Here is a 14129-nt window from a genome sequence, read left to right as displayed (position 1 = left end):
CCTGGGAGCCCCATAAGAAAGGAATGGTAGTGTCATGTTCGACCACTGCTCCGAAGCATGTGCCCTACCCCTCCATTTCTATTGGGTTTCTAGGAATGGCACGGTAATCCTGTCTTACCCCCACCGATCAGATATTTATCACCTATACTGTGGATAGGTGATAAATATTCATTATGGGAAAACCCCTTTAACGCTGTCGCAGCATCTAAGCCAGTGTTTCCCAACCAGAGTAAATTGGAGTTTACTCGGAACCTGGTCAGGGGTTCCCTAGAGGCAGCAGCAAGACCGGTCACTTTTACAGTAGATATGGCAAATAGATTTAAACCTGCTAAAGATACTTTTCAATGCAACTCAGCCAGACATAGGGGTTCCCTGGGAGTGCAATATCTGTTCAGGGGTTCCCCCATGGTAGCGAGGTTGGTAATTTCTGATATAAGCCTAGTATTACAAATGGCACACGTTACATCTGTATATACTAACTGACATATGTGTAAACATATAATTGTACTGCTTAAATGTTTGTCAAAAATCTCAAAGATAAAAGGAAAAATACCTGGGATCACAAAGAAATTTGGTTTTCTCGCCATCTTCTCTCCATATTAACCATTCTCTGAAGGATGGATGAACAAACATTCGGGTCAGGTCCCTCCTCTTGATCAAGAACATAGAAAGATTCTCCATACGCTGTTGAAAATCTTCCCATTCTAGACCTCCATCCACACTGCCTGCATTGATGGCCTGGAAGATGTGCTCATCCGTCAATGGGTGGAGAGACGCCACAGCAACATTGAGAAGAGGAAGGGCCCTCTCAAAAGAGGATTGTGTGGGGAACCTCATGTTACACTGCAAGAGGTACACCTCAGACAGTGACACAGGAACTACTTTGTAACTGGAGCTCTTGAGTACCAGGTAGCCCTTCTCTATGAGGTCAAATGTAAGCTTCAGGTATAGGTAGGAACCTTGGCTCAAAGTCTTGAGGTGGGAACTAAGTTTTCCAAATGTGGTGTTATCCATTTTTCCATTGAGTGAGATATTGTTTTGGATTTCAGAGCTGCTGTGGATGCGTTGCAAGATGTAGGCCTGAAGATCCTGATCTATGGCCTCGTTTTCTTCCAGTCGATCCAAAAAAATTTGGTGAAAGGGAAGAAGTTTGGTGATTTCCTGTTAGTGGACCATAAAAAGACTGTATTAACAGCGTAATAAAAATCTACATAGGAAAACCAGAAATGGACAAATAGCAAAAAGCAGACTATTTACACCCTATCAGTTATCACCCATCTTGTGTCCTAAGAAGTTATAATTATGTTATGTAATTTAATGGTTGCAACTGGAGTACAGAATCCTTCTAAGAATGTGGGAAAAACTACAGAAAAAAATGACTATTGTCTGACTCACCTGCAGAGTGGTCCTCACAGTAACAATGAGCTTCAGCCAACGGGGGAGTTTTCCTATCATCTTGCTGAGAAAAGACACAATGGTATCTCCGTAGTCTGGCTTGTGGAACTCTGCTTCATTCAGCCCATCTATTAGAATAATATAATCTTCATCTGGGATCTTTCTCTCTAAATGCAAGTCAAAATAAAATGTCATTAAAATAACACGAATTGCACATTTTTTTTATTTCCGTAACTATGCCTTGGACAGAAACATCCAGATGCTATGCAGTTTGATGAATCCCTCTGCACAATTTATAGATCAAATCAGGGGTTGTGTCTGGCTTCTCTATGCTCATATCCACATTAACAGTATTGGTCAGTGGTGTCCATATCCACAATGTTAAACTTGTAGATGGACACCAGATGACATGCTCCAGGACATTGTAATATAAGGGGACTGTCAAGATTCTAAAGTGTAAACAGGATGGGAACATGGGGAGAACAAAAGGTTAAGTGCAATACAGAGGCAGACAAATTCTACACCACTCACAGGATAGGTGATAACTGTTAAACCAGTGTGGGGAGGGTGGGGGGGGGGTCGGGTCTCATTACTGTGACCTTTGATTACTGGAACAAGGGACCCCTGCTCCCTATTCACAGTAATTTTGTTGGCTGACAAACTGAGAAGAAGGAAGCGGAGGCTGTGCATGCCGAGTGTAATTACAGTGGATGGAGAAGGGAGAAAACTCCTAAGTCCTACTTAAAGGAACAGTGTGATCACAAATTTTTTTTTCATATGTTAAAGATGTTAGTGCTTTATTAAAAACGTTTATATTTATTTGTGTGTTTGTGTTTTACTTTTTCTTATTTTTACACTTTTTCTTCCCTATGGGGGCTGCCATTTTTTGTTCCATTTCTGTATGTGTCGATTAACGACACATACAGACATGGAATACGGCAGCCACAGTCCCATAGGGACTGCGAACAGCTCCCGTCCCATCCACTTCTGTGTACGCCGTCTGTGTGGGAACTGCGCATGCGCCGCTCCCACACAGTCCAATTTGAAATTGCCGCCGTCCGGCGCCATTTTCCTGTGGACCGGAAGTCGCGGCCGGACAGTAATATTACTACTTCCGGTCGCGGCTTCCGGACTTGTGCACTTGGACCAGCGGCAGCAGACGGAGCGGACGGGCCGGAGGGAGCCGCGGCGGCAGGAGCAGATAAGAGATTTCAATGTATGTTCGGGTTTGTGTACGTTTACTACTGTATGTAAACCTACTACACTGTGTGTTAGCTCAAAAAATGGCGACACACAGTGTAGGAGGTTAGACCGTTCAAAAAAATAAAAAAAATTAGAACAATGTTTAATCACCTACACACTAAATGTTTAATTAAAAATAAAAAACATGTTTTTCTGGCAACACATTCCCTTTAAAGGGTTATTTCCATCTCAGACATTTATGGCATATCTACAGGATATGCCATAAATGTCTAATAGATGCGGGTCACAGATTATGTCCAGAACGGGGCCCCCTGACCTACCTTTTGTCGCTGGGCTCCAGCCACTGAGTTACAAGGTGGCTGCGAATACGGAAACAGCCGAGCTTGCTAAGCTATGGGAGAAGGTAGGACGGAGGTCAGGTGGCCCAGTTCTAGAGATAGATGCTGGCCCGTCCTCTGGGATCCGCACCTATCTAGCATTTATTCCATATCCTGTGGATAAGCCATAATGTCCGAGATGGGTAAACCCCTTTAATAAAAGGTTTAGCGCGCCTTTAAATATTTACATAAGGCAAATATAAGTATATTTATTTACATAGGGTTTGGATCCATTTAATAGGTCAAAATGAGCAAACATAAGAAAGGGTCACTTACCTTTGTATAGGTTTTCAAGTGGCTCAAGGACCCCCCTGCGAAAAGATGCAGCTGGGTCTTGCACACAGGATCTCAGGCTAAGCAGACTCTGTAAATGTGGTTCACGTAGTAGCTGCTCCCGGTAAGCGACTAGCTGGGGGGAACGGCACAACAAAGCAGCCACATTGTGAACAAATTCAGGCACTAGGCAGGTGTATGCATTGTCAGCCTGGCAGTAGTGATACGCCACCACCTAAAGGGAAGAAAACAGAAGGACATAGTAAAAAAAATAAAGTCCATTGGTTCTGAGTGACCAAATCAGAATTTTCATTTTCTCACTTTCATACCCATCCTTAGGGCTGTTCTATTTGTTTCTTTTCATGGTCAGTTATTAAATAATACACTGCCTATCAAGCGATAGTACAGTGATGGGGTTACCTAATAACTGGTCCATCAAATAAGAGGACATTCAGCTCATGTACAGAAAGAGACAAGCTACAAGGATTGTCATGAGATGGTGTAAAAAGTAGGATTATTATTCTGGTTATGTCCTCCTTAGGCTGCAGCCCCCAATTATTATTTCAACTGGTTAAATTATTTAACGTTTTCTCTTTCAATTTTTATATATTATTATATTAGGGCACTGGCATACCTGTGCTGCTATCCTCCGCATAGCTTCTTCCTGTCTTCTCCTCATTTCTGGAGTTCCTGGACAACTTCCACTAGAGATACCAGAATGAGTCTGTCCGGTCTGTGCCAATTCACGATTAGCCTCTGAATCTGTGTATGAAGAGATGAATAAATACGTCTGAGTTTAATCTTGTGAATAGGTAGAGCAGCTCTATACATTGTGAGGACACCACCATACTCCATATATATATCATCTTTCTGGACTCATGTAAGTGTGACCGTGTGGGAGCCTTACTTGGCACAATTGCAATCACTTCTGGAGTTTCACGGGTTATGGTTGTAAAAAAAAAAAAGAAAAGTTTTGATCCCATTCACATGTATATTTCTTACATTGAATGGTTTCTAAAGACAAAGGGACCTGGAGGATAGACATTCAATTATTACTGCATTTACCTAAGGAAAAAGTTATCTAACACCCATATCATTCATGTTAAAAAAAAAACAAAACGCAACAGGCCTCTTAAACTGACCATAAATATAGCAGAAATAACAAACATTTCCACCACTGCTGAGTAATTCTTAGTGGTAGGTGTGGGTGAAAGTGGCGCTCATTTCATTCTGCTACAGCATCTCTATTGGGCTAATATAAGGCATTCAGATGTAGACTTGAAGTTCTTACTGTGGAACTGTGCTGTATCTGATTTATATCAGTCATAGTGTGGCCTGTAATATCCACATCTACTTTTGACTCCTCTGTCCATAGATTACTATAGCAAATGACTTGGAGATCCTTCAGCTGTTTTTGCCACTCGAATGAACAATTCCAATTCTTCTACATTTGGAGATAATAGCTCTTGCCTTAGAAATGATTTTGCAATCCTGTCCGCACTGTTACTGTAGCAGATTTTAGTTCACTTCTTGCGGAAGCCCTTTTGACCATGGCATAGTGCTCTTGTGAAAACTCTGTGGCAACAGTCATGGAAAGGATCAATATATAATGAGATTTATTTTAAAACAAAAATACTGGCTGCAGTCAAGCCTGGATGTGTTTAATCTGATTACCAATTGCATTCGGTCAAATAGTTTGAAGAAGACAGTTCATATTTCACAGGTGAGAAGATAAGAAACCATCCAGTGTGACAAATATGCAGTAACAGAGGTAATCGCAATGTAGCCTTATAGTTAAAGAGGTTGTCTAATCTCAGACATTGGTAGCATATCGTTAGGATATTCCACCAATGGCCAATCGGAGGAGGTTTGGCCACTATGAGCCCTGCTAATCGCTAGAATGAAGTGGCAGGAAATAGTCGTGCCATCTTGCCCGTTTGTATTTTTTCCTGCAGCCACACAGTCTGCCATTATTGTCAATAGTCGTCTATGCAGCTGCCCAGAACGGAGCAAACAGGACAAAGTGGCATAGTCACAATGTTCAGACCCTCCTGAAAAGGAGTCATTGGTGGCATTTCATATATACAACCTATTAAAGTATTATCATTTTTAAGTTAATGGTAACCTAGCGTTAAAACGAAGTTTAAAATTACATTTCAGGCTGCAACCTTCATTCATTCATTTGCAAAACCCTCCCATGCAGTAATACTTGCTGGATGTGAGTTCCGTAAAGCCAGGATGCTGCTGACTTCACTATCTCTCATGTACTGATTTTCCCTTCTACAGCCCATCAGTGATCTATCCTCCCTTGTGCTGATGGCCACTGATGCTGTAGAGTGTCTGATTTTCCCCAGTCTACAATGGGTGCTCTCTACACAATACACAGCCTGAGCAAGTCCCCTTCCCCTCACTATCTACACTCTGCTTGAGTATAGCTTGTGGGATCTGCCCTCCCTGAAGACTTGGAAGCTTTCTCCACACTCAGATCTGCCATGTACAACCTCCTCCTCTTCCTTGCTGCTAACTCTAAGGGTATGTGCACACGATAACAACTATTACAGCTGAAATTACGGAGCTGTTTTCAGGAGAAAACACCTCCTGCATTTCAGACGTAATTGCTCGTACTCGTGTTTTGCGAGGCGTCAATTACGGCCGTAATTTGGAGCTGTTCTTCATTGAAGTCAATGAAAAACGACTCAAATTACGTCCCAAGAAGTGTCCTGCACTTCTTTGACGAAGCTGTTATTTTACGCGCCGTCTTTTGACAGCGACGCGTAAAATTACAGGTCGTCGGCACAGTACGTCGGCAAACCCATTGAAATGAATGGGCAGATGTTTGCCGACGTATTTGAGCCGTGTTTTCAGGCGTAATTCGAGGCGTAAAACGCCTCGTTTACGCCTGAAAATAGGTTGTGTGAACCCAGCCTAACACCGAGAGAAGGGAGAGTAGAGAACCGACACAGCCAGGAGCAGTGTGCTGTCAGATTGATGTCCGAAACAGCAGCACAGCCAGCTATGGACAGGAGTTACACAGACTCTACAGCAGCTAAATGAAAGTTGCCTCATTTTTTATTTAGGAAGCAAATCAACAATAACTAACATTTGGTGCAAAGGTGTCCATAGCCTTTAATTATCCCTCATGTGCGTTTAATGACATTCACACAACAGTACTTCATGTTCGTAATTATTAGCCTTGTACTTAGAAGGTCCCAAATACAGAGCTAATGTAATAATGGAGCTATTCACACAGCCACATTTTTATAAATCCGTGTTTCTCAAAAAACAGCATGCTCTATCCGAGGCCATATTTTGGCTGTAGACTAAATAATAGCCGTATTTCCTAAGCTTCCGTATTTTACTTCCATACTGTGTGCGCCTTTGTATCTGCTACCTGGGAGAAAATATAAAAGACAATACAGATGTATATGCAGGTGAAAAACTGATAAGACAGCAAAGAGTATAATAGTACAGTAACTCACGCTTTGGTGATGCATGGGGGCTGTCTGACGTCAGCTGTCTCAAACGTGTCCCATGGCAACTAAGAGATACCAGCCTAGAGATGATAGCCGTTTTCCCAAATCCGATATTGCCACAGATCACCACACCACGATTCACATTCTCGTCTTCACTCTGCAGCTGTGCATCAATCTCATGGAAGAGCCAATCTCTGCCAACAAATGTGGCATCTGTGGTGATACTCGGCACCTCAAACAGCAGCGGTTTCAAGGAAATGTCTGGTGGCCGGTAGGGAGCAAAGCGGACTGTACAGGAAAACAAAAGTCAGCTACATTGTCATGTGCAGCACTGTAGATTGAAATACTAATGTACTCATATTTATAAATAACTTGTAGATGATTAATAAATTATAAAAACAAGAATGTCATCTGCAATTAAGACCAAAAAATATTTAGTCAATTTGATAATGAAGAAGCATGTGCCGCATAAATTCTGCCCTGACCTCGAAGATCTTGTGGGGTACGTGGTCCAGCAAGAGTCTGTCGTGGCATTCGTAAGGAGGTGCGCAGGGGTGTATGTCTCTGCTCATCCAGGTACGCAAGGTCCTCCAAGTGTGCAGTGCTAGTAGCTACAAACAAGCAACAAATAGATGGAAGAAAGAGGAAGTGTTAGGCACAGGAGCAAAAGAGGAAGAAGCCACGGGCAAAAGAAAGAACCAAGTATGGGAAAAGCACACACATATTACTGTACTCTTATACAAAACAGCCCCTCAGCCTTTTACAGGTGACAACATGAAAGAACACTGATATATATCAAGACAATAGTGATTAAAAATGTAATGTTCACGGATCTTCTGTGACAACAGGTAAAGGAAATCACTAAACTATTAGATGGCACTGCCATGTCCATTACTATGCGGAATGTAAATGGGGCTTAAAGGAGAATTCTTTACAATGGTTTCATGCAGATTAGGTGCATTCAATTTAAGTAGTTGAAATCCCTAGTCTGGGATTGGGGAGCCTTTTAATCAGGCAGTGTCAGTGCACGTCAAAGGCATTGCAGAGAATTAGCTCTTCCATCCATCTGCACTGCCGCATACCACTTGCTGAGCTACAGACTATGTTCCCAGTTATAAAAAAATATACTGGACCAAGCAATATCTCAGGAACCAGAAATTCTAGAGGTGTGTGCATCTTGATAACCTTTTCACTGCCAAAGGGGCAGCAGGATAACTAACAGTAATGGCTTATTTGAGCTGACTTCGCTTCCCTCCCACCTTCTGCAGTCCTGTATCTTTCTCTTACTCCCCCTCACACCCACGGAAAGTAAGCAGCATTAACACTCTAGGCACATACACAGTGACTTGCGAGAACGGCACTACCCCATTCAACTTTAAATATTATACAATAGAAAAGCAAAGCTAAAACTCGCCAAGAGGCAACACACACAGGTTACTCACCTGCAACAGAGTTGGGGCGGGGCATGAGGTAGAGTGGGATGGACTGCACAGATTGAGAGAGTCCCGTATCCAGTCCCCTCTCGGGGATTTTATTTAAGCTAAAAGTGGAGGCCATTATATTCTCGTCCACTCGGTAGAGACTTGAATCCATTGACTTTTGTCCCTGCTTAACACACCCACGAGAGCCAAGTTCATTGCTGCTATCTGCACCATACTTGCAACGATCCACGTTCTCCGAGTAGCTGGTCAGGGTGGCTGCAGACAAGTGGAGAGAGTCCTTATTATGATGTTAACACGTCACACACATTATTTTACAGTATTCTGCCCTGTTCCTCATTCCCAGTAGTATAAGTGCTACACCTGCACAGCAGGATGGTAGCAGATCACATTCCATTGGGAACCTTGCAGATGGAAATTAAAAGCTAATATGTAACTCACACAGCCATGCACATGACTTTCATGTCTCGGTTCTCAATATTGACAAATTTACTAAGGAAAATAAAGGGCCATGGCGGAATCTGACATATTGATTCATAATCTTCGATCTTCTTCTGCAACATGAAGCTGAGAAAGAGACATTGTCATTCCTCTCCCCCTCCACTCCAGCAACAGGAAATGGAGAGGCAGATCGATGGCATCTGAAGCAGCTTCCCTGCTGAAATGACAGTCTGTGTGCAGTAAAGGACAGCAAACAGAGGAACAGACATTATACATCCAAGCCACGGACACACTGCGTACGTCAGTATATAGAGCAAAGCTAATAAAGACATCATGGACACGTCCCTCTAACCTTCTGCTGACAGAGGAGAGGCGCAGAGAGAAGTGCAATACTGACATCTCCCTACTACTGCACAACTCTGAAATATAATGTTCCCCTCTGACATCATTCTATTACAATGTACTACTCTATCATCATTCTAATCCTAATCTATCATCATTCTAATCCAGTGCACCCCTCTGATATCATTCTAATCCAAGGCACACCCCACATTCGAATACGATGCTACCCCTCTGATATTTCTAATATGATACCTCCATGACATTACACTAATCCAACATCGGACATCAGTCTATTCCAATGCACCCCACTATATTTAATACACCCTTCTGACAGATCTTGATTACAGTCACCCTTTAGCATCTTTCTATTACATAGATGGGGCTCGTTTACATGGTCATTTAAGAATGGCTTTCCCAAGTGAAAGGTTTTCCTACTTTATCTTGCTGGGACCTCTTCCTATTTGTAGCACAATATATATATATATATGTAAATGAGCCCCAAAGTCTAAAGTTTTTAACAAGTGAGATTAAAATCGCTTCCTTTGGAAACACATATAAGCATTAGAATATGCTAACCCCATGGAGATGGCATCCTGGTCAGAATCCAACCTAAGGCCCCAGCTCCAAGGATATGTGCCTATCACTTCCACCTAAAACATAGATCCGATCACGTTTCTCAAATCTTCTCCAAACACACAGAAATCAGACCAAGTCTCTGGTTTTCTCCTAACACACAGATGACAGAACACATAAACATTACTTTTTCCTAAAAAACACAAATGGGGAGATGTAACTTCCAGCTTTACCGAATACAAAAGGTCACAGACTATGTATCTAACTTTGACTTCTTATGTTTTCTTAGTACAGAGACATCAGGTCTGACATCTCGCACTGCTTGAATGGGTTAAACTAAAGTTTTCCTCTATCGATGCGAAATAAGAGAAAATTAAAATAGCTGGGCGTATAAATTAATCTCATGCCTATTTAAGTGTGACAATGTACGCAAATTAGCCTCATGAATATGCAAATGCACGATGCCTGGTGTCACGCATGGAGTATGCCTTCAACTGGTGAACAGCGGGAAGGAACAGGACAGGCCTCCAAATCGCCAGCAACATCAAATAGTCTAGTGGAATTAGAATGATGAAAATACGATGAGGAAAGATGAGAATTCTGCAGTAGTAACGCGGCCTTATTTCTGCCTTCTTATCAGAGTACAAAAAGAGTTAGGTCAAGATAAATGTATGACAGATGTGCACTGCAGCGATTTACCACATGAGGAAGGTGATGCCACCTGTCTAGGGCTTATCCTAAAATAAGGGACTGCCATTGATGTGCTGATGTTCAATCAATATGGTTGTCTGTACCTGAAAGACTTCATTGGCATTCCTTGCAATTTCTGAAATAGTAGTGTAACTTATGAGGGTACGAAGATCCCCCTGCATTAACAATATCCATATAGTCATAAGATGTAAAATCAGCTACATCTGTATCTATTTTTGCGGCTTTCAAGTATATTTTTACAAAAGAAAAAAAAAGCTGCTTCTACCTGGAGACGGTCAACAAGCAGGCTAGTATGTGTCTTTTTTCAACCACGCTATGTGTTGTGTGACCACAGCTTTACATAAATACCTGATGTTCATAAGCAAAGTCCGATAATCATATGAATATCAAATAATTGCAATAAAGAGTCATGTGTCAAAAAGAGCAGAGCTGCAGGAGGTATTTGGTCTTGTTCACACAACGCAGTTTTTGCATGCATGGATCAAATCCTGATTTGGCTACAAAAGTCTCACAAATAACTGCAGTGTGAATACAGCCTATATTGTACAAGTTTAGACTGTATATAGTTTTCGCTGTATTGATTTCTGTATAGTAGTGTGAAGCCTTTCTGCCACCGCACTATTAGCATTTGTGTATGAATCCAGCCAGCCCATTCACAGCAGAGCACCACTATGTACTCAGACGACTAAACAGGCACACAAAATAAGGAAAAGAGGTCTCCCTACAGCAGCTACTTGATGGTTTCCATCTAGGTAAAGGAACTTTTGTTTCTACACTGTACCGGCTAAAAACAAACTGGAAAAATAACTGAAAACAGCAACAAAAAAAGTTCTAAATTACACAGAAGCTAAACCTTATATAAAGAAAATAAATGCGACGTGATAACATTTGATGATGAAGTCGTAATTAAAATTCAAAAGATTACTGCATGTTTACACTGTGGATGAAGGGAGCTGTGACGACAAATTCACATTGAGATGTGCTTCACCATGCCGCTACACTTATGTACATAAGGATTGTATTCCCGCAACATTTATTCATCAACTGTGTTCTCTCCGGTTATGCCTCATGCACACGACCGGTTTTGATGGCATCCGAGTGCCACCCGATAGTCTTCACGGACCCATTCACTTTAGCGGGTGAATCGGGTCCGTGAAAAATGGTCGGCGTCTCTGATCCGAGGAAAGATAGGACATGTCCTATCTTTCCTCGGATCACTGACGGGACTCGGACGGCACACACAGTCGTGTGCATGAGGCGTTAGGCTGCATGCACATGGAGCAGTAGTAGTAGTGCGGCACAAGGCTGTCCCAGCACCGTTTAAAAAAAAAAAAAAGAGAAATTCACTACAGCCGCAATAACTGTGAAAAGGTAGGCGCGTTCCACAATTATGCTAATTATTAAAGTAATGTATTCCTCCCACTTAACTTTTAAAGTCAGGCAGATCTTAGCTTGGTTTTGTCAGTCTGTTATAGATTCCATTAAGGTCTGTGGTGCGGGTTCTATAATGGTGGGCCCTGACATCGAAAGCCATGTTCTAACTGAATATGGGGAGAGAGAAAGATCTACTGAACATTTATACAACTGGGAGCCTCTGCCTGTGAGACGAATTAGCCTCAGAGATCCAAATTAAAAAAGGTAAACTTGTTCCGCAGTGGATCTGCCTTTTAGTTCTGAAGGATTACCGGATCGGTAGCATGCTTCACCATTGAACAACATTATATGTAGAATTAATCGACATAAAAGTATGTACGAAAAGTTGAGTAGCTTGCACATAGCTCGTTATGGTGGTATGAATTCTGGGAGGTCTGTACACCAGGGAGTGTACAGTAGTCTGATGTAGAAAAAGTAACTGTCTCGCTCTAATATAGGAGCTCTGCTAAACCGACGACAATCGAGTTGACCATTCCCAATGGCAACCAACAGAATTGATATACCTCGAAGTGGTGTTCACTTGGCTGTTAGAAATGTGTAAAACCTGGATGTGGCAATGTGCCTGGTGTTTGTAGTATGTCGAAGGGGTTGCCTTTTCAAAGCCCGTTTTCAAATACACTATGTATGGGATTTCTGAGTTCGGCCGGATTCATACGAGCGTGTGCGTTTTGCGCGAGCAAAAAACACGGCGATTTGCGCGCGCAAAAGGCACTTAACAGCTCCGTGTGTCATCACCATATGATGCGCGGCTGCGTGATTTTCGCGCAGCCGCCATCATTATGACACTCTGTTTGTATGTTTGTAAACAGAAAAGCACGTGGTGCTTTTCTGTTTTCATTCATACTTTTTACTGCTGTTGCGCGAATCACACGCGTCACACAGAAGTGCTTCCGTGTGCTGCGCGTGATTTTCACTCACCCATTGACTTCAATGGGTGCGTGATGCGCGAACAACGCACAAATATAGGATATGTCGTGCGTTTTACGCAGCGTACACACGCTGCGTGAAACTCACGGACAGTCTGCACGGCCCCATAGACTAACATAGGTCCGTGCGTTGCCTTCAACCTTCATAGTGACATGTCAGAAGTTTTCATCAGTGGGGATCCGAACACTGAGACCCCCCACCAATTGCTAGAACGAAGTGGCAGAAGCGCTCGGGTGAGCACTGGGCCGCTTGGTTTCTGATCGGCTGTTTTCGGAAAGCCGATGCAGCGATGTTCCTTGCCCATAGACTTTCTATTGAGCCCGTAAACCACTACATCGTCTTTCCAAGAAAAGCCGGTCAGAGACTAAGCGGGTCAGCGGTCACCCGAGCGCTTCTACAGCTTCGTTTTAGTGATCGGTGGGGGTCTAAGTTCATGAACTATTTTTATTTCTTAATAAAAGTCAATTACATTTTTTTTTCATAATGGTCTAGAACATTAAAAAAAAGCTTTCAAGTGTACATAGTCTTTACAGGGGCTGTGCAGGATTAGAAAAACAAGGTGGCTTTCTTGTAACTATAATAAAAAAAGGGATTGGAATGAGTAGACAACTGAATAACTTATCTTGCAAAAAAGAAAGGTAGGGTAAGTCTGTTACAGTGTGCATTGCCTTGTGTAGGAAGGGGTTATTGAGCAGACCCCATGTTCCTCTGACAGAGGAAAATCAATCATACATTGTAGACCTCTCTCTTGGAGGAAAAGGATTGATTTCTGCCTTACAAGTCTGGCAGAATAGTTTTAGTAAAGACTCAGAGGAACTGTTCGGAGAGAGATGGGGTATATGCGTGAAGACTATTAATGTCAGCAGAAGATATGATGAGCAAGGATTGAGGTCATGAAAAGTACTGGTGCGTAATAGGAACATAATAAGTGCAAAATGCTATATGTGTAAGAATAAGACGGACAATACTGCTAGAGCAATGACCATTCAACACTCAAATTTTGGAGAAATTTGGCACATCATTTACTGAATTTTAAAAAATGCTTACTTACCAATAATGCCACTGTCCCTGCTCTCCAGGGTGGACGTGGGGCTGTAGTCCTTGGTGGGGACAGTGGTGTTGGGGGGAGGGAGGGTGGAGCATGGGCTGCTGGCAGGTGGAGAAGCTGTACTGCTGGTTAAGGTGGAACATGGACTAATCCGCTGGGTTACTGAAGAGCCCTGAATACGACCAAGATCACAATTGTTAGTGGTAAAAACTTGATCCACAGTCCACACTTTACATTTTCAATTTTACTTACTGTCTGTGGAAAACCCTGATTTCCTCATATAGAGAAATAGACCGCACCTACTACCTGGCTAAAGAGACTCTGTCACCACATTATAAGTGGCCTATCTTGTACATGGTGTGATCGGCGCTGTAATGTAGGTGACAGCAGTGCTTTTTATTTAGAAAAACTATCATTTTTTACCACTTTAGGAGCGATTTTAGATTTATGCTAATGAGTTTCTCAATGCCCAAGTGGGCGTGTTTTTACTTTA

The 14129-nt window shown here is 42.4% G+C and overlaps 1 protein-coding gene and 1 long non-coding RNA gene across 8 annotated transcripts in view; one reads left to right on the top strand and one right to left on the bottom strand.

Annotated features, from left to right (window-relative positions):
* Positions 1-1919, top strand: part of LOC142666548 (uncharacterized) — a 31884-nt gene extending 29965 nt beyond the window's left edge. Inside the window, exon 4 of the long non-coding RNA XR_012851701.1 lies at positions 1050-1919. This is a non-coding gene — a long non-coding RNA (uncharacterized LOC142666548). The remainder of the gene's footprint in view (positions 1-1049) is intronic.
* Positions 1-14129, bottom strand: part of TANC2 (tetratricopeptide repeat, ankyrin repeat and coiled-coil containing 2) — a 435863-nt gene that overhangs the window by 29800 nt on the left and 391934 nt on the right. For 6 of the 7 annotated variants that reach the window (XM_075846635.1, XM_075846637.1, XM_075846636.1 and 3 more), the window contains 8 exons: positions 13640-13808; positions 8164-8418; positions 7207-7332; positions 6728-7009; positions 3883-4010; positions 3252-3483; positions 1396-1562; positions 554-1161 (listed from right to left, as the gene is read on the bottom strand). In XM_075846635.1, the coding sequence (XP_075702750.1) occupies positions 554-1161; positions 1396-1562; positions 3252-3483; positions 3883-4010; positions 6728-7009; positions 7207-7332; positions 8164-8418; positions 13640-13808 (1967 nt within the window). Of the gene's footprint in view, positions 1-553; positions 1162-1395; positions 1563-3251; positions 3484-3882; positions 4011-6727; positions 7010-7206; positions 7333-8163; positions 8419-9519; positions 9616-13639; positions 13809-14129 lie in introns of those variants that run through there. The other variant, XM_075846641.1, reaches the window with a different exon arrangement.

The sequence above is a fragment of the Rhinoderma darwinii genome, chromosome 13 (genome assembly GCF_050947455.1).
Source record: "Rhinoderma darwinii isolate aRhiDar2 chromosome 13, aRhiDar2.hap1, whole genome shotgun sequence".
In the NCBI taxonomy this organism is placed as follows: domain Eukaryota; kingdom Metazoa; phylum Chordata; class Amphibia; order Anura; family Rhinodermatidae; genus Rhinoderma; species Rhinoderma darwinii.
Note: the sequence above shows the minus strand (reverse complement) of the source record. Positions and strands in the feature narration are given on the sequence as shown.